Source organism: Anser cygnoides, chromosome 13, assembly GCF_040182565.1.
Source record: "Anser cygnoides isolate HZ-2024a breed goose chromosome 13, Taihu_goose_T2T_genome, whole genome shotgun sequence".
Lineage (NCBI taxonomy): Eukaryota > Metazoa > Chordata > Aves > Anseriformes > Anatidae > Anser > Anser cygnoides.
Window position 1 is genome coordinate 18,817,969 of NC_089885.1, and position 26,177 is coordinate 18,844,145.

The 26,177-nt window shown below is 37.8% G+C and overlaps 1 protein-coding gene across 1 annotated transcript in view; it reads right to left on the reverse strand.

The window, feature by feature from the left end:
• DACH2 (dachshund family transcription factor 2) overlaps positions 1–26,177 on the reverse strand; it is a 289,244-nt gene that overhangs the window by 119,837 nt on the left and 143,230 nt on the right. The window contains 1 exon segment of the mRNA XM_067005164.1: positions 20,438–20,553. Within this exon segment, the coding sequence (XP_066861265.1) occupies positions 20,438–20,553 (116 nt within the window).

Here is a 26,177-nt window from a genome sequence, read left to right on the forward strand (position 1 = left end):
AGTTGCCAACCTTTTTTTTTTTTTTCCAAACCCTTACAAAGCATATACATTTTCTTGTAAAATTTAGAGCATATGTGAAAACAAAAGTGGACCTCCCAGTTTTAGGCAACACAGATTCCGATCTTTACAATCAGGATATTCTTCAACTTAACCTCGAGACTGGGTCATCAAGACATGAGCCCACGAGGTTCTTACATGCCCCCGAAGTCAAACGGGGTGGGAACATGATAATACTTAACAGGATTAGACATCATGTTTCACCATTTCCTGTAAACACTGACCACTGCAGCAAAAATTTCTTACTTTGTGCCATGACCCCAATTGTTACTGGTTTTCAAAAGCCTAATGGAGATCAATTGAAATGCGAAGACAACTGCAAAAAAAAAAGTACCTAACCCTCAAAAGGAGAGCAAACTACACTTCACAGGGTTTGTATCTGTTTACCTTGGCATCTGATATGGACAGGAATTCACAGATGTAAACATGCAGTAAACTACTTAACAGTTTCACAAGTCTCAGCATCACTTTAAAATGTAACTGAGCAAAAAGCTGCTTAAAGCATCACACGCTGATACAAAAGGATTTCATGATCACCAATTACTTGGTAGCTTTAAATATATATTTGTATTGATCTACAGAATAAAGTAAATTCAAAGTTCAGATCATTCTATTTGCCATATGAATTTCCTGATTTTTTATCTTGTAATTCAGTTTAACATTAGATCTGTGAATGGAAACCTTTTACCTATGTTTTTAGAAATCTTTTAAGCGCTTTGAGAAATGGCACTAATGCACTTTATGCCTTGCTGAGGCCTAGTCTTCAAGTCAGAAATGTCAGGAATCAGTTTTAATGAATTTTAGTACTTTAGAATTCAGTTGTTAATAATATTTTTTTTGCTATAAGCAGTTGTTCTATTTATATTAATATACTTATAAGGAAATACATTGTTTATATAACAATATCCTGGATTTACTGATAGCTTCTAAATTTGTTGCTATAGTCATTTATGCTTTTAAGTTGATGTTAGATTTCCTGAAAATCATAAAACTCATGGAAATTATAGATAAGATGATGAATACTTTAAAAGAACATTTTCTTCCATTAGAAACAATTAGTTTAATTAGAGACAAATAGATACCATATTTGATATTGCATGTCCTTTAATTAACACCCTTTGGTTATTTTTTGATTTATGGCCAAATGGCTACACTGTAGAGGTTTTCAACTGAAGTTAAGAAAAACAAAGGCATATTCAGAGTTTGCCATCTATTAACAACAGAGATGCACTAGAAAGGGTAAAGAGTACTTAAGCCTCAGTATTGCTTCAGAAACTAAAGGAAATGTCACTTTTAGCTCAAGGACTGAAAAAAGAAAAAAGAAAAAAAAAAAAAGATGCTCAGCTCTATCTATACCCAGTATTACAGCACAGGCTTCCCTTGAAACACACATGCCAGCATAGACACACACTATTAATACACCCAGAGTAAGAACTAACTGTTTAGAAAAAACAACCAACAAAAAAAACAACAAAACCAACACCACAAAAGCAACCAATTCCATTTGCAATCCATTTTAATCTATAGATTCTTTTTCCTCTTTTGGTTTCCTGGCCAGGTATACTGCAGTCTGTACTTACGCACATTTCTCCTTCCTAGCCACCACAGTTACCTTTATTGAATTTCATCTTACCAGTCTCAAGTCACCTCTTCAATTTATCACGATCATTTTGAATTCTGAACCTCCCTTCCCAAGTTCACAGTTGCTGTCAATCTGCAGATGCTGGAAGCAGACGTTAGAGCATCATTCAAGTTATTGATGAAGATACCACACAGAAGACAACCCTGAGGAGAATCTGGAGGATGGCTAGGGGGAAGGCAACTCCTGTTGAGCATTCAGTCACAGTTCACCAGCACACTGAAGTCACAATACACAGGTGGGAGAGAATTCACCCAAAAGCCAAAACCACAACCAAGCCACCCACAGGTTATTTGCCTAAAGCTAGGAGCACCTGTGCAGCAGCAGCATGTTCTCCTGCTCCGGTCTCACCACCGCCTTCTCTGTTCGCCGAGCTCCCTGAGTTACCAATGTAATGCAAAGCCCCAGTTCGTGAGGCGGTTCTAGGAACCAGGCAAGAAACCAATTCAGCCTAAAAGTGACCTAGCAAGAAATGTTACCTGGGCCAGGCCCGTAATCTGTTTCTCCAAGTAGCCCTACGTGCTGAACTGGTGCAACTCACTGGCTGTCCAGGCTGATAAAAGTTGTAGCTGATAATGGCTCTTTATTGGATGGAAAACTATGATCTAGCAATAGATCTGGGTGTTAGTAACTGTATTGCTGCTGTAAACACAGCTATAAATCATACGATACTAATTAACATTTGTTCTTGGTTTTTGTTTTTCTCCATCAGCACTTTCTTCCTGTACTGCACTCGAGGTGTGGTCAATGTTGGAAACCATTAAATGATACTTTAAAAGTCTACAATATGCTCTTTTCAATTCGAACAGAAACCTTAAAATGTTCAGCTGAAGTTTATTCAATTAATTTTAGTTCACAATTTATAAAGATTTTACTATTCATGCAAAGGAAAATGAGAATTAAGATGTAATGTGCTGACATCCACTGTAGTTTTACAGCCTTTTTAATACAGAAGTAATTTTAAAAATAATGGGCTTAAAATAGTAAAAAGAAAAAAAACTAACAAAAAACACCAACAACAAACACCACAACAACAACTAAAACTAATAGTTTTGCTAAATTACCTTTTTATTACATGGTTTCAATTATCATTCCCTCATCCTCCCTCCCAACATGAAGATTGTTCTCTCTTTTCTCTGGAGGGAATTATGAGATGATAGAAGTACAGAATAGACTTCAACCAAATGTTGGAACCTCAATTGAAAACACAAGTATAAGATATTCCCAGAATGATTTGTTGCAGCAAATTCTATAAAAGTTAACAGTTCTTAAAGAGTTATATAACTTATGAAGCATGTTTCTTGCATATGGTAATAGCGATTATTCTACTAAACTCATCAGTTATTACATTTAATATGCACTAAGCTAAAAATTACAAACAATAAAATGCTTTCAACCTGAATGTGGTTTTTGATTTCTTTGAAGTCATTAGAAAGCTTCCATGGTTTTAGTTAAGGTATTACGCTGTAGCATGAGGAAAATGTTATACTACAGGTGCAGAGAAGATCTAATCCATATGTTGCAAGGTTACATACGGATATAAACAACAGATTAATCCTCAGTTCCCTTCACTTTTGGCTCTTACAGGTTAGAAGAAGAATGGCCTAATTCTGAAATGATATGGTATTGTCAGCACCTTTTATTTCATGTACAGAAGGTTTTGTAACACAGACCCTAATTGATTATAATTTCATCATCATTTAGAAAACTGAAGATCTCAAAATAAGTAGAAATGCCCATATGGAGAGAAAGAAAAGAGGTCACGTATCAGAGGCAAGCCCAGTACCATAAAAACCACTTGGCCTTGTCTACTACTGTAACAACACTGGGTATACCAACCACAACCAAATTTAAGTTAGGTATTTGAGTCAGGTATTCAGATACACATATGAACAGTATCACAGAGCTCAGACTCACAGCCTATTCAAAGAATGCTGTGAATACCCGAGATCGAATTGCAGCATGTTCTAATACAACCAAATGTAATACGTGCTTGGGTACAGAAGGTATTAATTCTCTTCCCTGACTTAATGAGCAAAGCTTTTAATGCTCAAGGTTCTGTAGGAAAAGTTTGTATTTAGAAATTCCAAATGCATTTCCAGTATTTTTTAAATTATAATTCACCTCTTTAGGAATAAATATTTTACACTAATAAAATCAGTCCTATTTCCGAAGAGAGTGTACCATAAGCACACTGCTACACAAAAATGTGGAGCTTGAGCGTTCCACAAAAAAATCTGTTTGTTGCTTCTTGTTCAGTTTTCTCCCTTAAACAGAAAAGGACAGCTATGCTAAAGAGTACTCAGAAAAGTTGGTTTGTGACTACTATATGCAAAACTGAGAACTAATTCCCAAAGTCAGCTTGGTAAGGGACTCAATCTGTGCAATTATTAAACACGTGTTTTGTTCTGTTCTATTTGTTTTAAAGATAATTAGAACAAATATCTTAAAGCTTTCTTTGGAGAATATCGCATTTAGCTATCAAGAATATATATCGTTCACGCTATCATATTTTATTCCCTATTATGCCATTATTTACAAAGTATATTAGTCAGATACAAAAATACCATGAGGCTACAGTAGATCTGTGTTAAGGCTAGCTCTCTACCTGATACCAGATTCATCAACCTGAATATGCTGGACATATCTATTACAGACAGAGGTTAAGAACACAAGCAGGTTCAGTCACTTTGTTTAGCATATAAAACTGACGCTAAAGATAAAAAAAAAATAAATTATTTTTTAAATAAAGGTGGTTTTTTTAGTAACTGCATAGAATAGAATAGAAATCTACTGAGAGATTTATGGAAACCTGCTGGGACCAGTTTGATGTGATGCTTATTGGGTATGTACAAACACACATCAATGGGAATCAGTGCATCTTCTTACTAACACGGACAGCAGTTTTACAGTTGATTGCCATATATCTAAAAGCAGCAAATTTACACACCTCCATGAAATAATGGATAAACACAGTTTAAAGCCAGAACCAAATATAGACATTCATTCACATGAGATATAAATAGTAGTAAACACCTTGGATTTGAAGAGTCTTGAGCTTTGCAAACTTTATCTGGGTTTCATCAGGAAAAAACAAAGTTCTTACATCTGGAAAAAAAGAACACTATTAAAAGCACGTATGTTATTAACACTTAATTTCATCCTTTCTAACAGTACAAACTTCTATTTACTGCTACATGGAAGAAAAGTGATCACCAGTATGAGTTCCAATAAAGGTTAACAAGCAACAAAAGTTCAAAAGGGCTTCTGTAAGTTCCTCCACGTAAGTACGAGCACTGTCTGCGTATAACATCGTCTTCACACGTTTTAACAGTTGCAACTGTCTCTAGGTTGCAGTTTCAAGCGCAGGAATATTATGTGCAGGAGCCTGCATTCTCCAAGGTATGATAGCAAAGGTGCAGCACTGTGTGAGCATCCACCTCCTCTGAAGGACAGCTGGGAATCAGCGTAACTAAGACTCCCTGTGACAAGTCATCGCAACGCGGAGCCAATACCTCCCAACTTAGCTCAGTACTAGCCCTGTTGTGTCTGAGTCAGGTACCCTGTAAAATTTCAATGATGCCTTTAAATTCTAATGGTTTCAAGCTGCTGTAAACTTCTGCAGCAATCAAAAATAATCTGTCATGGGACTAAGGGGTATGAACATCATGTCATAGCCACTCTGCTGTTAGATTTATTGGAGGGTAAAGCATGTCATTTATGCATCAACTCACAGGAGAAAAAAGCAATCCCTATGAAGTTAATCTAATAATAGACTGGAAAGCAATGATTACTGTTTCATGCGCAGTAGCTATTTGTAGCAGTGGTTGGCCTAATTCAGCAGGCCTTGCCTGTCAGAGCTCTGGGATTAGCAAGTGTTTAGATGAAAATCTATCGGGAAACATCAAGAAATGGTTTAATGAGGAACAAAAGTCTTCATTGTTACATTTAATATTTGCCAAAACTTTTCCATTTGTACCACCACATTTTTAAAAAGCTTACTGGAACTGCCATCCCAAATAGAATGCAAATGTTGATGGACTGTAATTAAAATTAATCTACAATAGTTCACCACAATTTCAACATAAAAATCTGCTCTCACTATTCTCATGCAGGCAGAATGCCCTGAAATTGAGTGCAAGATTGTTTAAAGACACGACTAATAATCATGGCCTTACTAAAGTATACACATTTTCCATCAACAAAATAATTCGTAGATCTTGGCTGATCAACCTCCTCGCTCCCCACATGATACAAGCCAACTGTTGGCATCATTTTAGAGGAGGGGAAGTAAGAAGTAAATCGTCACATGCGGCAAAATGGTACAACGGAGACTGGATGCCAGAAGGCCATGAGTTAGTCCCCAGACCCATTCTCATGCCAGGAACCATGCACGTCCCACTAGGGGTGCCTTAAGCATCTCAGTTGTTAAAATGATTTAAACAAACAAACAAATAAACAAAAAAAGTCAAATCCCTTAATTAGGTTCAAGTTCTAATGTTTAAGAGCCCTGGGAAAGATGTTGCCTTTTATCTTCCTTCACTCACTAAGCAAAATTAAGACTAAGCTTGGGAAGATATTTATATAACCTTTTGCTCATAGATATTATTCGCTATAAATCAGAAATAATTACTCAAACGAAGAAGCAACGCATTCCTAGCAAAAGGAGAAAGCAGAAACTAACCTGATTAATATATACATTATATAGCTAATTCTCACAAATAAAATTCTCAACAAAGAATGAAGGAAATTATACAGGGAAAAAAGAATTCTCTAAATATAGGGGAAAAAACACCCCGTATGTACTTCCATGTGCATGTAAGAGACAAATGGTAGCTGGAGGCAGTGGTAACACAAGGAAACTTTTATGCATCCGCAGGTCCTCCTGTTTGAAGACGTGCAGTCATTTCCACTCCCTCTACTAGAAAACAAACTAATCAGCGTAACCTTCCTTCAGATAACCATCAGTGGATACGAAAGATCTAGATTAAAACTGTTACTATAGCCAAGCTGTCCCCTTCTCACATGATGCTATATAAAAGAGAAAATACTGTGGACTGGAAAATCAGAACATGCATCAAGTCCCTGCTCCATCCTTCACTTCCACGCTCTGTCCATGTCCAGCCACCAGCATCAGCCACTGCAGACTACCGGTCTTGACCATTGATTTATGAGAAAGCAACCTCTTTGATTCTATGAAATCGAATATCAAAACTGCATACAGCTGCAGAAAAAAAAAATGTGGCTGAAGCAACTTTATTTTTTTCTGAGCACATTCTGAAAGAGATGCCTGTAGCGCCTTAGCTGATATTTGTGAAAAATGATTTCACCAAGCTATTGATTGCAATTGAATGGCATCCCACAAAATCCACTGCAAAATTGCCACTTGTTATTTCACAGGAGAGGTATAGAAGGAGAATTTGGTGATGCAGAAGACACAAGCATGGGAGTTATATCACTGACTGTCATCTAGCAAAAATTCATGTGTGGCATGTGAGTGATAACAGTACGTGTCACAGTTCACCCACTCTTTTAAAGACCAGTATGACCTTCTTGGGCTGGAAAACAGGAAAACGAACAAAACTAGCTCACTACCAAAACTAGTTAGCAGATCTATTAACAAAGTGGCTAATCACTTTAGCATTTAAAAATATGCAGGTAGCAAATCTTAAAACTAAGTAGTAATTTACTATCTAGTAAACCACTTCTATCTTATTATTTTTATTGTATCAGCACAGAAAGCCTTGAGAGCTGCTACACAAACACACATTTTGACCATGGTTGCTCTATGACCATGTCTTTTATGACGACAACACAAACTGTCCTCATCTCCGTCTGGCCACAAGCCAAATACACTTCCCACCTAGCCATTAGGTGCCAAGGTTTGCTGTTGCCAGTGCAGAAGTCAGACCATAGAATAAATTCCAAAGCAGAACAGGGACATTGAAGGAAAACTGGCCAACACGGCCCTTCCATACACAGGGTATGGCATGCAACCATGCGTAGCTGTAGGAGAACTCGCACAAACAGGGTTTGGGGGTTTCTGTCAGAAACCCTGAATGTGCTAAGTCCGGCAACTCTAATACCTGCCATATCTAAGGCCAAACACGAAGGCTGCCTAACCTGCTCTCTGCCCATTATTTGTCAAATTCCTGTGCTTGATCCCTGGCAGCCATCTTTTGGATCCTGAGAGGTTTGTTGAACTTTCAGGGATAAGATTTATCTCTCTCATCCAAACCTTTCCTAATCCTCCTCTTTTTGCAGATGGCACAGACACTGCACGCATGAGCACAGGAAACCTACCAGAAGTGCTCCTATGATTTATTGCTTCTGATTTCTATCTCTTTTGTATCACTCCTTCTCTTTATTGCCTGGAAATAAACACTAACTTGAAAGGAAAAGAAAAATGGTCACAGAACAGTTTCTAGGATGCTCTGCTTTTCAAATAAGAAGCACGTTGCAGAGGATTTTTGGTGTGGGCCATGCTACTGAAATGGCTCAGCTAATTGAGGGCAACCTCAAGGTCAACACAAATTGTAGTGTAGACATAAAAGTCAAGGACAAAAAAATAAAGAGGAAAGGCAGAGTAATATGATGCAATGAAAAATGGAGATCAAGAGAGACACATCAGAAAAGGAAGGACATGGTCATATCAATGAGCAGAAAAACCTATTCTCGGGATGTTTTCCTATGCACAATGTACACTGAAGACATTCCATCAAAGAATACAAATTCTAAGTAGGATTAGGACTCAGACAATATATAGGATTAATAAACTACTATGAAGAAATATTACCTGTAACTAAAAATGGTAATGAAGAAGCTCCAAAACAGGAAGGCAAAAACAACTTTGGTTCATTTCCATTTTGGTTTTAAGGTTTAAAAAGGAGATTCTGATGACAAGTGTTCAACAATCTAACCAGCTGCAAGCACAAAATAGCTTTCTGAAGCCTTATACAGACTAAGTTAATACATTTCAGGAAAAAAAAAAAAGATCAATATATCCATATGTCATATGAGACTACACAGAACACTTTTGTGCTAGGAAATACCAAAACCACTATCTAAATGGCAAAGCCCTCTGAATTGCCATTGAAAGATGGCATGGCTTTCTGGGTCAGCTAAATTTGAATAATAGGGTGTTCTTAGCCCAAATAACCTATTGACTTCCATATATAACAAAATAGAGAGACTCTTTCAAGTGTCTCCTAGATTTAGCAGCTGTTGGTCTGACATTGTCAGCAATGCATCCATCTTAATCACAGTATGATCCTTTCAACTTTTCTTTTTGAGGCTCTGCTTACTTCCTTCTACCCTGCAAGTCCCCTCATCTGCCCAAAACATACATCAGCTCAAAGCACTGGATGAATATGAGTTAAAACAATGTATCTGGTTTCTGCTGAACCATGTCTCTTTGTTTTAGCACATTTTATACATGTGTTTGTATATAAATATGCATATATGTATGTATTTTTAAACTTATGGACAAAGGAAACCTGTATTTAGATGCTTTACAGGAGACGCCTTCTGGTTACTTCTGTTTTTCTGTTCTGACACAGTCTGCCGTAGGAACTCCCCTCTAACTTCCCCTGCGCATCACCACAGGCATTTTACTTTTTATTCTCATTATTCTTTTTGATTTTTCTTTGCTTGAAATAAAAGACTCCATATGTCTTGCTATTCTTTTATTGGAAGATGTTAATGCTGTGTACTAGAGGGCACAGTCAAATGAGAGATTGCCATTTGGACAAAATTACATACACAAGTAGTGCCTGGGGTATATCACCTGTATGAGCACTTGAAGCAGATCATAGCTTTCTTTCTTGCAGAATTTAAGGCAATATTGTAATGCTGTAAACAACATTCCATGTTTTTGAATTGTCCGGTTAAGCTTCTTCAAATTAAATGATACTAAATGGCCCACAATTCATAGTGTATGTTTCTAGTTCTTAAAAATGAGCCACCTGAATTATAAAAGAAAGCTCAGCTATAAGCACTTTTAGTTAATTTTACATCACATTAAACTCTTCTCCACATTTGAGTCTCATCTGAAAAAGTGAAATATTCCTTTTAACTGTATGGGTCATAACAGGGTTGGGAGTTCCTTAAAAGGAGAGCAGTCCTTGTATTTCACCACTAAAGCATGAGAAGGCTGCACATCTGAAAGAGCTCTAGTATGCTGGGTAACTCACGTTCACTAAGTGGATTAGCTGAAATAAGCATAATAAATGAAAGGGAATAAAATAAAAAACAATTTCACACTAAGTGAAGGCTTGACTTATAGGAAGTGGCAGCTCTGATGGCCCAAGGCATAGAATTAGTTTTGCCACTCGATAATTTGACTGATTCACTCGAGTGGCCAGAAGAGGACATTTTCTGCCTGATTTCAGTGTAATCAAGTCACCTGCTCTATGACTGCCAGGGCCAAGTCAACTGCACTCTGCTGCACCGCGCCTGCATGCCGTGAGTAGCAAGAACAGCTTTTTCTGCGTATGTGCGCCAAACTACTGAGCTGTTAATGATAGAGAGGTTAAACAGCATCTGTACGTTAGTGTGTTTTCATTTGAAACCATACATACAATATGCAAATAATCTACCCCATTACCTCTTTTATTTACTCAAATTCTGGGGCTGCTAATGGGATGTTCTCTTATTTCTGTTACATATACCAGCAAAAAACTTATGCATTACTTTTACCTTTTTTTAAAAAAAACTTATTTTTGACAGATGCAAATACAGGGGAAAAAAAAAAAAGTAATTCCTAGAGACTGGAAATATAAATGACATTTTCTGTCTTAATTAGACATGACTATGAAATTATTTATAAACAATTACAGCAATGTGTTAAATTCATGTAACACCTTTTAAATATAATTTTCCTTTTCATATATCTATATAAAGGCTAAAACATACAGAGAGAGATTTTGAAAGGCATATGAGAAACTTGGGTGACATGATGTTAGTTTTATTCCTGCCTTGCTGAACGGGGGTCAGACTGGTAAATGCAATATATGTGCTCATCTTTAAGCACATGACCAGTTTCACTGGTTATTATTTATAGCTAACCTTTCAAAGTAATGATTGCATACTGTATGTCAAAAGAACAGTATTTTATATTACTGTGGAAAAGAATATTTTCTTCCCTTTATGCAAATATTAGCTCAAGATCCCACCAGTCAGGAGAGATAATCCACTTAGAAATATTATTATTATTAACACACATCCAATCAATATGCAAATGTGGAAAACAGTAATTAAGCACCAGTAAAAAAACAAAAATATAAGGTGTATTGAAATTATTTCACATTTTTACAACTTATTTTCTACTTGACATATGTTACTCTATGGTTCATCCACATTTTTCACAATCAAAGTCCATGATCTGGCAAACCCAATCTGTTAATAAAATGAAAGGTGACCTTGCTTAATTTAATAAGTCTGTGTAGAAATACTCTTTCAACATGTTAAGGAATTACAAAAAGGTTATCATAGCTCGCTTTCATGGGAGAGTACTCTACCTTTTCCAGCTCATTTCTCAGGCTCTTACTGTAATTCATTAGATTACATAAAAACAATGTAGATCATTATATTTTAATAAAGGCTTTCTTTTCCTAATAAAATGTCTGTCATTTACATTCAGGCATGTATTATATAAAATACTTCTCTTTCTGAAGTAAAGCTTTTCATATTCAAGTCACAGGAGGCTGGTAGCTCTAGGAATTATTCTTCTTTTGCAAAGGATTTTTAAGATGAATTCAGATTCTAGAGTGAATCCTCCACAACTATGGTCCTACATTTATCTTTAAAATAGGCACCATAGGATAGCAGCAATTCCAGTTGCTACCAGTATGCTTCTCTGTGAACTGAAGAGGTCTCTCTCTTCAGCAAGAGGACAGGGTATAATACTAGGCTCAATGACAGCTTGTTTTTCTTTACACCTATTAATTTTGACTGTGATAAAATAGTTTATACAACATGAATACATTTCCACTGAAATCTTAATATGGACCCAGTCACTCATTGAGAACAATCAGACAGTGAAATCTATTTCAGTTATGCTATCTTAATAAAAAAGTGTGCCTCCCCAAAATGCTCCGTAAGCATTGTTTTCTTTTCATCACGAACCCTAATTTGTGGCGAGCACTTGGCCTCATGCTACACTAGTTGGGGGGGCCTGAAAGACGAGCACATTCTTCTCGCACAGGCGGAAAGGCCCAGTGCGGCCGCTGCGTCGCCGAGGCCTGCTCCCCGGCGAGCAGCCATGCAAGCCGCCTCTCCAGGAGGGACAGTGAAGGCCTTCATTGCTAAGCTTGCTTCTCTCGGTTTTCTGCACACACACAGACGTTATGCCAAAATCTTCTCCCCCAGATTACCAGGGCAGTTTATGCCTACTTTGCATACCCAGCTAGTCCCCTCTTATTGCCTCACAGCAGACTTGGCCTTGTTTGAACGTATTTGCCCTCTTGCTTTCAGCATGCCGAGCTCTGCTCTCTGCAAACCCATGCAAAGGCTAATCCAGAAATCATCTTCAGCAAACGAAAAACTTCTACTTTTGGTTGTCATTGCCTTGCACCAGGATAAATACTTCCAAGAGAAAGGAGAACCAGAAGTTGTGCTTTGCAAACCGTCATCCTCAGACAAGCAAGACCTCCATCCATCACCTTGGGCACGGAGCGCCAGCCACTCCCTTAACTCTGAGCTCTTCAGTGTGGCCAGGAAAGAACAAATTAACATCACCTGTCAGCAACCACTTGGCTAAATTCTTTTCCAACTTTTTTTTCAAACTGTATGTTGCTTCTTTTCATGATCCCTAGTCCACACAAGACAATAGAAGGATGAAGAACACTAGGACAATCAAAAGGGAATATTGGTTTAACATACAGGTACTTAATGAATTCACAGTTTTGTGGAAGAATCCTTATAGAACGTGATCTCCAGAATATCATAGTAAGCAGCAAAACATTTAGGCGCTTGTTAAAGCAAACAACTAATCCAATCCAAATCAATGGGATTACTTGTGTGCTTAATATTAAAAACATACTTAAGTATTTTGCTTGTTTAGGACTCCAGAGGTCTGTATGACAAGGACTGAAGCACTACAGCTGCTAGATTACATTGAAATTACTTAATCCCTAACCAAAATTATAACGATGGAAATACTTAGATTTAAGTATAGCACATGTTTACTTTCCAATCCAGTGAGATTTATTCCTTGTCTAATTTTTCTGAACAACTTGCAACAGTGTTGTTTTACCAAGAATTTTGCCAAAATCCAGCTTTAGGAAGTTTCCCTATGGTAAACTGCCCTGCTCAAATCTAATTTCTATCTGAATGCTGCATTTTGAGAGAATATTACTTAGGTAAACATAGCACATTTTAGCACTGTAAATGGATGGATCAACATTTTTCTGCAACCAGAGATGCATCATCTATCTAGTTACAACTGCATCTTTTTAAATGGATCCTACAAATAAATTTTAGTTTCCATCCTCTTATAGACATTGCCTCTCAACTCAAAGGAATAAAACTGTAAGTATGTGCAAGAATCCAGAGCTTAACAGGCCTTCTGAAATACTGCAGGATATATCTAAAGCAAAGCAGAGGATCAGTAAGGATCTACATGCTCCTTGTCTCTGATATTGTATTCCATAATATTTAGAGTTCTGCTGTTAGCACAAAATACACTTCTTCTAAAATGAAGAATCACAACAGAGGCCTTATGTCACCCAAAGTAACAGTCCCAAATCTGAAGATGTTTGATTTGCCTACCAGAGGATTATCACCCACAGTGCATTGAGGAGCCTTATAAACAGCTAAATCAATAAGCCATTCTCTGCTACCAGTCATGTAAAACTTATTCAATGACAATACAAATTTTGCTAATGAAAAAGAAAACCAGCTTCCTATATTAAAATGTAAGAGTGTATAATATATGCAGTCAGTCTGGGATTCTTACACAAGCATTCTTAAGGCATTTAAATACATTTGCTGTGATACTGGTTAAAGCTACCAAAAGGAAAACGTTTCAGAACGCATTTGTGCAACATAATCATACAACTGCATAGAAAAATAAAACCTAAGAAAAAATAACAATAGTCGTGTTATTATTGTCAAATCAGTCCTCTGGACAACAGAGAGAGTTAAAGAAAACAAATCTTTCATGCCTCCCAATACCATATTTGACTGTAAGACATTTCTTAGTGATGATGTAAATAAGCTAAAATAGCTTTTAAGGCAGTTATAGATGTGATGGAGGGAGGCAGACGTATTAGGATCATTACAGACCTCAATGCCATCAGACACCAGGCTAACAAAAAGCTGGTGGGAAAGAACGTCACAGATTATAAAAACAGAGAGATGAAAACTTACTGATTCTGTTAGCTATGTGATACTTAGGTCAGCTTTTTCAAATGGTTCCCTTCCATAGGCAAATCAAGACAAATTCAGAGCAGACCTGCCCTAAGTGGCAAGAGAATAGAGTCTTAATTCTCTCACTGCGAACATTTTGGTTGAACTTTGTCATCTGAAAAGATGTAGGAACTCAGCAGGATCAAGTTTTTAAAAATTTTTTTGCAAACACTTATAAATGAAAGTACATTACTGAGTTTCACACTTCTTGGACAATAATTAGTAGCTGAGGCTATGTGTAAATTACATTTACAACAAGGTTAACCATTCAGTAAATTCTCAACAGATTTAAGTATTCATTTGTCAAAAATGTAATGTCCCACACAGATAAAGTAGACACTAAAAATGGATCCCTAAAGAAAGATAACATTAAAAGAGAGAAGGAAAGAGGAATCGAGTGACTCATGGTCACTAGGTATAGTTTTTCAGATTATCAGAACTCTGCTGAATGGCTGTATTTTAAGGAGCAATGATATGATCCTGCATCCGTCATTCACTCAAATTCATGCTCCCTTCAGCATAGAAATTCGCCAGCATGAGACGGGGTGGTACTCAATCATGCGGCATACGTGGTCTTTAATTTTAAAATCCAGTTAAATAGATGTTCTAACATCATTTTTTATCTAAGAACATTTCATGATAAAATAAAAGAGTGAGCATGTAACTTATTTGTCAGCTTTACTGTGCAGTGGATAACTTTCCTCTGTTACTCACATGAGTTTTCATTTCCCAAAGCTATATGCATTCATTACGACAGTAAAAATGAAGAGTTGCTAAAGAGATATATGCATTTTTATTATTGTTTGAAAAAATAGATCTTTCTACAGTCCTTTGAGCTTCTGAGTGTGTGATTTGTATAAAATATTTCTCATTTTGGGGACACACCAGATGGAGTGCAGGGCACTGTGGGATATGCCATTTATCACAATGACAGTGCGTAGGTAGCACCGATCCTCTCACCACAGGGGGAAGCTAGAGCTGCAAATGTGGAGCAGCATTAAAAGCCTGACGAGCGGAGTTTGGCAACACTTGTACTACTCATTAACTTAATCATATTAATTTATTAGCCATATATATCAAAGTAATTCACTACTGAATTGTCACCAAGAACAATTTATAAACTGTTAACGTTCCCCATCGGCAGAGAAGTGCTGCGGCATCCTTAATCAGTATGTCTGCCTTTGATTAAAAATAATAATTTCCACCAAGCCAGGTAATGCCAACAATGACAAAGTTGTACATATGTTTCTCATTATAAATGGAACTTTAAAGTGACATCTATGACAACTGAAGAAAAAAAGGATAACCATAAACAGTGAAATGAGCCACAGAAATAGGATGTAAACATACAAAAATGCTCAGTTAAGCATTTTGAGAAAGGAAAGGGTTCTTTTAACCTTAAGATCATCTGCTCCGTGCTCTCAGAGGTTCCAGGACTGCTGCCAGCCACAGCAGCCCTACATCTAACACCCCAAGCAGTAAAATCGATCAGATGTTCTGTAAAGTGACCCTGAATGAATGCTTATTCTTCAAATAACTCTTTCTTAAAAGGAGGCTTCACAGTACAGTACAAACACGGAAACCTTCAGAACCTGGTTCTGGCAACCCCGGTCTCTGAGCCAACGCTGCACATGGAGCAGATTTGCCGTCTCCAGCCCTGCTGCACCCCTCCATAAGGGACAGCCCCGCTGCCCCGCTCTTCGGACCCAGGGCACCTCTTACAGGTCCTCAGCCAGGACACCCTGGAGGGCACCGGAGCAGCACCAGTTCCAGAGGGAAACAAGGCGAAGATCCGTGGAGTCGATGGCACTGGGGAGTTCCCACAGGCAGTGGGGCCGTGCTGCCTGACCACAAGCCCACCTCCATAAAGAGCAGCTGGACACCAAAGATGTTGAAAGCCTCTAGTCTCTCTCGTTCCTCTGAAACAGGTACACCAAATAAAAATGCTTAAAGACTACAGCAAATACTATTGTATCCTCTCTGTTCCATGGAAAGACTAAGTGACTGCTCAATAGCACTGCTGAACTCAAGTAACACATGAAGCTACCATACTCCTCTAAGTTACTTTTTTTCACTTTTTTTGTCCACTTTTTTTCTTTTTTTCCTAAGTCACAATGCTATTATTTGGTATATCTATTGAAATATTAATTTCACTAAAATATTAAATACATTAAACTCTTCAGTTCACAAGTTCTTAACTATTAATAAGCCAAAACTACACATGAAAAATTATTCATGTCTATACAAACAAGTCGATGTTTTAATTATTACTTTCTTACAAACACTAGACAAACAGCTAGTGAGACAGATAATGTCTATTTTAACTGTCTGCTTATGAAATAAATGCCTATGAAATAAAAAATGATCACTTCAAGGGAGATTGATCTAATCCAGCTGATAATGAAAATAGCAGTGTATTTTACACACTTGGAAATGGAGATGGTTTGCTTCCGCCACCTGGGCAGAGCACTGCAAGAAAACAGAGGGGACCTGATGATAGCAGCGGGTTTAATCAGGAGGTAATTAGCACTGGTGGGGCTCAGACATCCCACCCCCTCGTGGCAGTGCCAGCTACAGTGCCCGCACCCAGGACACGCCAGGAAGTTTTCCCTACCAGACAGACACACACCATCTGGGGGCCAACACCTGCCTAACCTTTAAACTTCTGAAGCTGCCTGTCTCCTCCCCAGCAGGGTGGAGCACGTATCTGAACATGCCTCGTTTTCCTTTCCTAACACACGCCTGGCCAGGCTCCGGCCCACCTCAGGCACCGAGTGTCCGCAGCCCCCAGCCCCAAGCTCATGGCGGTCGGCCTGCTGGTGCAGCACAGCAGGCCTGCCAGGCCACGCAGCTCTGGACAGCAAATCTCAGGAAGATAAAATGGCAAGAGACGTGTTTTAACAGGGCTCGCATCCATCTTCCTGGCCCACAGTGCCTCATCAGCCTCTGCTGTGCGATGCCCAGCCCAAAGGCAGTCAGAGTGGCCTGCCCTGCCCCTGAAAGCGGCTTTGTGCCCTGCACGGCAGAGTAACCACCTTCTAGAGGCATGATGATTTCCTCCATAAGCCCTCTCCGCCACCTTGAAAACAGAGTGGAGCTAGATCACAGGTAGGAGGGCGGAAGTCAGCATGTGTAACTATCAAAAGATCCAGCTGCTCTTTCAGCTTCACTCCATATCAAGTTCTCTAATCTACGGGTTTAAATCACATAAAGGATTTCAGCTTCTCTCCACACTGTATGCCGCTGCTTCAGAGCCTAAACGTTACAAAAAATCTATTCCATGAGTAAGTCCCAACTGTCTTGTTAAGATACACTGATGACAAAGTCTTGTACATTAATAGGAGATGAAGTGGTTTTTTTGGTTAGCGCCACTTCATCCCCCTGCACTGTTTGAAGAACAGAGCCTTTGATGACTGACGCTCGCTGACATACGGGACTTTTCCTTTGCCCTCACAGCAGGCAAGGGCAACACGCTGATTTCCATGTTTCCTGCAAGAATACAAGAAGCAAAACACTTTCTCCTAAACTAATGCATAATGGGCAGTACTTAAATATCAGCTCTTGGGCATGGTTATCGTGCTGTTTGCTCAAGCCCTTCCCGGTGGCACGCATCCCAGGCACACTGCCTCATCTTTCTCAATCACAGCAGCTTTAAGCGCCCTGCTGCTCCAGTCTCATCGTAAGTCAAACATTCCCGTTTCCCAAAGGCGAAAGGTACCTGCAAATATTTTAAAATGTAGACACTTCACTTACAGCTCCTTCACAAATTACTTATAGGTAAACGTGGCTGTAGTCCACTTTGCCAAGATGTAAAAAAAAAAAAAAAAAAATAAAAAAAAATTACACTCTGCGCTGGGAAATGCAGTATGCCTAATTTAACTACCTGTTTATTATGTGAAAATGACCATGTAAACTGAGCTGACACAAACCAAATGGGTGATGAAAATAACAGCACATTTCAAGGAGTGGAAACACAGACGGCTCCCTCAGGTCTGCAGGAAGTTACTAATCATCGCTCTGTAATACCCTCTACAGACAGGTCGGTGCGCTCTGTGGCCAGAACAGCAACTTCAAGAGACCTCCATCTAACCAACTGCAAGAACGGACACGAACTCCTTCACTTCATCGTCAGAAGACTAAAGAGGAGGAGTAACCAGAGCAAAGCAATCAGTAATTAAGTGTAAATAGATATAAATAAAGCTAATGGAAGCTTCATATCCCAGGTGCTCCATCAAGTTTGCAGCATCTTAAGATGAATTTACAAGGGGCTCTTGTGGCACCTTTCCTTAACCAGTGCTTACCCCAACTTTCATTACACTGTTTTTTCTTCATGAACAAGATAAAACAAGAACTCAGGAGCTCCGATTCCTCAGCGATGAGACTACACAGCCAATGGTGTGGAGCTGCTTTGTCACAGGCTGGTGACACGGACCCATCTCATTTGGGTCCTCAACAAGTCTGTCACGCTGTGGAAACGAGCATTTTCTCCCGCCTACAAGCTACCCACAAAACTCCCTTCCAGCAGCTCGAGGCATATTGTCTGCGACTCTTGGCATTCAGTCACACGAAGGTTTTCGTACAGGGCTCACAAGGTCAGAAAGGCGGCCAGCCACCCTGCGCCTCGGCTGAAGGGCAGCCCCCAGGGGCCAATCTCCTTACACAATCCTCCACAAGTTAAATGAGGTGGGATACATCCCAGTCATCACTTCAGACTCCAAACAACATAAAACAGTCTAGAAATTCAGTTTCAACATTTTTTACTCAAATGCTGTGATACTTGAAATATATGGGATACTGTATGCGTCTATGACTCTATTTTACTATACATATTCAATGGACTGAGATCGAAAATATTTCCCAATTTAAAGAAATGCAATAATCTGCATAATTTGATGTCCTATTTGCAAAAAAAAAACCAAAAAAAACAGGGTGGAAAAGTAATACGCAATATTCTGGATTTCTGACAAGAAATTATCAATACAAGGCAGCTTTTGTCCCTTCCTGTCTGTTGGTAATAACACAATACCAAATCCATGAACTTCCTGGGCCAAGAACATGAGAGCTACTAAAAACCTCATTTGTTAACTGCTCACAAGAGTAAACACACAATTCTAAATCCCTGCTACACGTATTTACAGTATGTGAAGTTGCACTAGCTTGACTGTGGCATCTAAGTGTAGTAAAACGCTTTATACTTATACTAACTACTACAGCTTAAGAATATTTATTTCTACTTCCACAGTGATAAGAGCTATTGGTTCACTGTGAAATCTTCATGACGCTTGGATTTGTTGGAGAAGTTCAAGATCTCAGCTTTGTTACGTTCCTGAACGCTGGGACCCACTGAGGCACTTAGTCCCACTGCAACAGGCTTTGCAAGCAGAGTAATCTGCAAGATCAAGACCAGAATCACTATTCCCCTGAAAATCACTTATTTAGTTCTGTTTTTCCAGTAAGTTGCTCTGTGACTTTGTATTCTGCTAAATACTTTACTAAGTTTGGCTATTATGGAGATACAATATATTTAGACTGGACTTTGACAGTAATCCTAAAATTGCTAAGCCTCTTGAATATTTAAATAATTACTTTTAGGAATATAGTCAGCTAATACAGCTGTATCCTATTGATTTTATTACCAAAATAAACTTACTTGTCTTTGGCACACATCAATTAATAAAAAATTAAAACACTCATCAAGATAGCACAAGATTTAATTTAAACTCTACTAATAAATTAATGAAGTGGAATAAAATAATATGTATTAAATTATGTTCAGGGATTGCTTATTATTTCACATGTTTTTCTGCTATTTTTCATATTAAGATATTTAATGCAGATTATTAAAATAGAATCCACTGCGGCAATGTGAACTTATCTGCTTTTTGAATGTTTCTTCTACAATTCATACAAGCATTTTGCTATCTTCCCAGCATACATTAATGATGTTACAATACAATACACATTAGCCACGCTGTTCATATCCCATGAGAACTAAAATACACATGCATTTGAAAGGAAGAAATGCATGCTATGGGGCTCTCTGAGACAATAGTTCATTTTCTCAGGTTTTTTTCTTTTACTAAAATAACACATTTAATGGAATTTCCTGTAAGGAAATTACAATTAATAAAGGACTAAATTACAAATCCATTAGATTTCAGTCACTGCAGCAACAAAACAGAATTTTCATGAACACTCAAAAAATCCAATAATGTAACCTCTGGTAAAGCTTGAAAAAGCCCTGAAGGACAAGGCAGTTAGATCAATATTAGTTTATTTTAACTGCTGTGCAGTATGAAGAGATGAGGCTGATCATCTGATGGATTTTATTACCTGTCGGAGAGATAAGTCCTGGTGATAAGAGGCCTGGAACTCCATGGGGCAGAAGACGTGCATTTTCTTGTATCGCAACTCCTAGGGAACGCTTGGGGGGTCTTCCTGGTCGTGAGCTGATAAAATAAGAAGATAAATGAAAACACATTTTATTTTTGAAATATTTGCTTACTACGCATGGTATTGATTTATATAACGTATGAACATCAACAATACACAAAAATACATTAGAAATTCTTGCCTAGGAAAAAATAAAAATAAGCCAGTCAATTAAGTGTACAACAAGAACTGTACAGATTTCAAATGAACTATCAGTAAACTGCTGAAAACCACCTATAGTTTATATAATCATGGTTCGAAGTCACACAAACGACTAGAAAACATTTATTTTACCAGCACTAAAACACCAAAACCAAAGCAATCCGCATTTCTAGTCCCACCATGCCACTGCTTTGGTAATTAATATTTGTTTCTTAATATTCCTGCCTGCAAAATGGAGCTCAAGAAATTCACGTGCACATTGGTGAAGTCTTGAAAATGCAACTAGATGCATTACTCATCTCACAAACTGTGGTTTATACGGGTTGTAGATTAATGATGCAATGACTAGAGGGACACCAAAGCTATTCAGATTGGGTCCACCAGAATTTATGAGCTCAGGCTCACATGAATGTAGCCGCGCTCTTTCCAGCAACTGCTATGGGCCAGCTCAGGGCTGACCAGGCATCTCAGCCTGCCCGTCCAGGCTGGCCTCAAGGAGGCACACCTACAGGCACCTCTACAATCCATACAATGGCCAAGCTTTTCCATTATCCAGGGCTTCCCACTTCTTACAGGTCATGAATGGAGAGGGGTCACAGTAGTAACTGCTCTGAAGCCATGCACCTGCACTATCCAAGACCGAAAAGTTACACGGCTTAAAGATGAGGAGTGGAAACCTACAATACAACACCATCTTTATGATAATAATTTCCACCTTCCGAATCACGGCAGGCAACAGTCTATTTCTGAAGATGCAGTAGTAATTTAACAGTCAACTTTCCCAACCCTGACTATTTATGTTCTTGGATTGACTTGTGTTTCTGATTACTACAGAAAGGTTAAACCAAGAACGTTAGCCCAACGCAGCAAAAACTCAGCATGCCTTGACCATCTTCTGAATTATGATTCTGATTTTTAATCCAAAATGTTAAAGATTTTTATATTCACATTACATTTATGTATTTTCAGCTATCACATTTGTCCCTTAAATCAGTATGCATACATGAAATCATCCTGTACAGCTGCCATCATAATACAGATTTACGGAGCAAAGAACCATTTGAATCAACTTTCCCAAGCCAAGTAATAAAAATAACAGCCTCCTAGTGTTTGTAAAAGTATTGCAGCTTCTCTTTGATCAAAACAAATTTTACTTTGTTGAATAATAGAGGATTTGACAAAATACAGTGAAACATTGTATAAAATAACTATGCTGCAACAATGAATGAGGTTTGAATAGAGAGCATTTCCAAAATGACTTCAAGTCCACAAAGAAATTTCAGTTAAACCTCACTCTATCAACTCACAGTGGCAAAGCCCTCCATCAATGTAAGACAAACTCTGTGTTTAAATGAAGACAACTTCCAGCAACACTACACAGAGGTACCATTAACCTGTTCATTTTTCACACAGTGTGCTAGTGTTATTTTGTTTTACTGTACATCAAAGTAGCACAAAATCATTTTTTCAGTTTATTATTTTATCTCTATGAAACTATTCCATCCTTTTTTTTTTAATCTTCAAGTTAGTCCATTTTGTATTTCATTTTATTCAGTACTTTTTTTCATTTTTCTTTTTTATGCTAAGTTGTTTATCATACTATGATGGCTATGCAGTACAGCCTCCTACAGAAGCCCAGACTCACTAGGCTGTAACAAGGTAAACCTAAAATAAAGAGTATACGAGTTTCACGGGAAGTTAGATGCACATATGGGTTCTCTATTAAAATCACCTGCTGAAATCATTCACTTACTTCCTAAGAATATTGCCTAGCAGATACTATTAGGCTTGTCTACAGAGCCTTTAAATAAAAAAGAATTGTTACAATTTCAATTTACAGAAGACTGTGCGCACACATGCATCTGGAACTGCTTAGTTGGCACTTAATGAATTTGCAAAAAAGTAGAAAGGTAAAACACCTGAAGCTAGCAGCTTTCTCCAGGAGAAGAGCTCAACCCAGAAAACCACAAAGCATTCCCTTCTCAAGCTCAAACACCAACAAATCTTTTGCAGAAACCTCCGCATCTTGATATTAAGCTAAAAAATAAAATTTTTAAAAAATAAATCTAAAAATCAAACAGTTTTAAAAGAATTGACGAAGAAACACTTCATTTATGATTTGGGTTTTCAGAGGGAGAGGAGGGGAGACAAGGAGTTTCACTCCCGGTTATGCTGTTGTACGGACGGCCATTTCCTTCGACGACTCTCGTGACTCTGAGCAGACCGTCAGAGACGGCAGCTTCACCGCATCAGGTCTTTAAATTTTTCCCGGCACACACTACAAGCAGACGTGCAAGTCACCAACCTGTGATTATGTACTGAACTGTATGCATTGTCCAGAATTGAGAAGGTTTTACAGGGCAGCTAGAGGGAAGTTCAGCCCAGGCCTGACCAGGCCCTTCAGAGCCCTGCCCGACCACACGTCCATCCGGCCTACGCCCCACAGCACGGCGAGCACCGCTGCGACAAGACAGAGCCGTTCTGACAGGCTCTGAACAAAATGCTTACGTCTAACCTGCTCACACCCCTTTAGCAAATACTTCTATAACACAGCAACTATCCGGGGCCAAATTCTGATCTTAAATTTACAGTCGTGTACATAATAATTTGAACTTAATTGTTCCCAGCTGACCCTGTTCAAACAAAATCAAAATCCTCTGTCTCTAACTTAAGGCTAGCTTTTAAACCAAGACCTCAAGGCTGGGTGCTACTTAGAGCTGACTGACTCTCATTCACATAAAATTGTGGTTTCTTCTTTACTTTTTCCTTTATCTCATTCAAGAAAGCTATATATAGTGAAGAAATGCAGTTTTCCTCATTGATAACAAAGGAAGCAAAAATCTGAACGATAAGCTTCAAACAATTTCTAAAATTCCTACATAAATATTACATTTGCCACCGATTTGCCTTTAGGAATGGAAAACGACTTAATCCTCAATTAAGATCAGTTAGAAACTGCTAGTTTATAGGTATCACTTAAAAATATTTTAGTGTTAAAGTAGAAGAGTTATGGTCACAAGTCAAGACCATGAAGTCTAAAAGAGAATACCATCTTCCATTAACATATTTGGTAATCATATTATTTTTTATAACTTAAAGACTATTTAGACCAGCTCAAGGTCTGTACTGATAAAAATTCTACTACTATCTCTAAAAAATAAAAACACCACAAAAAAAAAACCTTGTGTCATCAATTACTTCCCTAGAGATGACTGGAAGTTTGGGGTTTTAACCTGTGTTCAGGCTATGGTTATTTAGTTTTTGTCATCTTCCTTCCCCTGCCAAAAAGGCACTAAGTCTGAAAGAGAACAATGAACTACTGGGACAACATGATCTGAATATTGCTCATTTCTGATTTGTGCTTGGAATGAAATTTGTCAGAGAATAAATTACATTTTAACCAGTATATTTGACAGTTAACTATATATAAAGTAAAATGGCGAGAAATCATTTATTAGTGTCTGTTTCTTCCTTTAGTTTCCATGCCTGTTGAGATCCAATGTTACTGGTTTTCCTCTCAAAGGTTTATATATACCTTAAACATCCCAAGGATTTTTAGTTTGTACCAAAACACAGAATAAGGTTATCTTTGTGATTTTCTTAAAGTTACTGATCAGCTCCATCTCTCATAACTCTATTTTACTCTCATTATAGACAACTATATTTTTAAAATGCACAAATTGATCAACACTTTGTAAAATATAATTTATCAGTGGAAACATAGAGCACATCACTGTTGATGTATGACAGTACTTTACTTTTGTGCTTCCAAATAGAGGAGATCTACTAGAATCAGAAGTGAATTTGCATATTAATCAAGACAAATAAACATGTGGTGATTTAACTAGGAAACTGTTATTTGGATGACAATTTAATCAGCACAGGTTGAAAGGTCCATCACTGCAGCATCCTGTTTCTGCTAAAATATTGATTGCGTTACTGATTTCAGTAATGCTTTATTTTACAGGGCACAAATAACCATGTAATTACTCTTTAATTGAATGGTAATTGCTTGCTGGCAATTATTTGTTAAGTTTTGGAGTTTAATTACTAGGTTATTTGTGTTTTGTGAAATAAAATGTTATGTATTAGTAGCCCTAAATATTTCTGTATGAATGGTCTGTCACAACTGAAAAACTAAATTATGATGGTATGAGTTTGACAAATAACACTATAACATTAAAACTATTATTAAAAGAATCAGATGAATCTTTGAAAGCTTTCCCTTTACAAAATTAACATTAGATGTAACATTTGTAAGATAAATGGAGGAATACTGTACCACAGAAGCATGATTTCCTCTGGGGTCTAGTCCACCATTTAGCATAATTTATCCTGATGTTCTGCTTTTCATTCTCCGGGCTTCTTTAGAGGAACTGAAATAGTATCCTATCCTCTTGAGAGCAAAGAATAAACCAAGTAGAAATATATTTCAACAGTACTTCATATTTCTGCAACTGAAGTGGATTACCACCAGCACATTATCTTAGCAGCCTATAAACTTTGTAGAGTTGGCAGTTAGCTAGATAACAAGGGAAAGCATTATGTCTTGCAGTGTCAATGAGATATGACACATTCTGTGATATATTTATTCCAAGTTGTGATAGATGAGGTACCCAATACTTTGATCGTTAAGATTTGAATTTTACCATTACACTTTTCATTTTTGTCATCAACTATTTATGAATTGGCAGTACACAGTTCAGCAAGGACTGCTGATTTTGTTTTTTCAAAAGATATCCAGTTAATAAATTAATTATTGATTCCATGAGACTTGAGCTATTTGGTATAAAAATACGCTACACTTGTGACTTAGAAAGCTCTCATCACACATTTCTTCAATAGCAACGTATTTTATCGGGTTTAAAGGAGAAATACAGAAGTACTGTATCACGCATTGTGTAAATTGCCCCGATAATAGCGGCAGTAACTGGTGCGAGTGCTTACAAGTAAACCAAAACCCAAACAACCTTAGCTGCTTTTCTGAAATTCAAACAGGAACCACAAATTACAACTTTGCTTTCCTCAAAGACCATGAAAGGTACTCTTTGAAGTCTTTATCAATAAACATAACATTCTTGATAATTTGAGTTTAAGTTATTTCCTTTTATTACCGTAAGATTTTACTTGTAGCATGGATTAAAAATAATCTCCTTGCTTTGGCGTTTATTACAACATTTCAAAGATGCCAATGGTAGTTAAACTCTACTTGACCTTTCAGTGTTTAAGAGGAGAAGCAAACTCTGACCTCGCAGCAACCTGATTCTGTCTCCTCTCAGCGCTGGCAAACTGATCACTTGTCTAACCATTGCAGGACATTGGATCGCCAGCCACATCAAAGGCAACAAGAGCCAATTCAGCAGGAGGAAAAAAGTCATCCATGCAAAATGGGCAATTAACATTAATCATACATGAAGTTGTTCGAGCTGATAACTAGAACCTGGTCCTCTCACAAAACAGTGCCCACGGTGGCACGAGG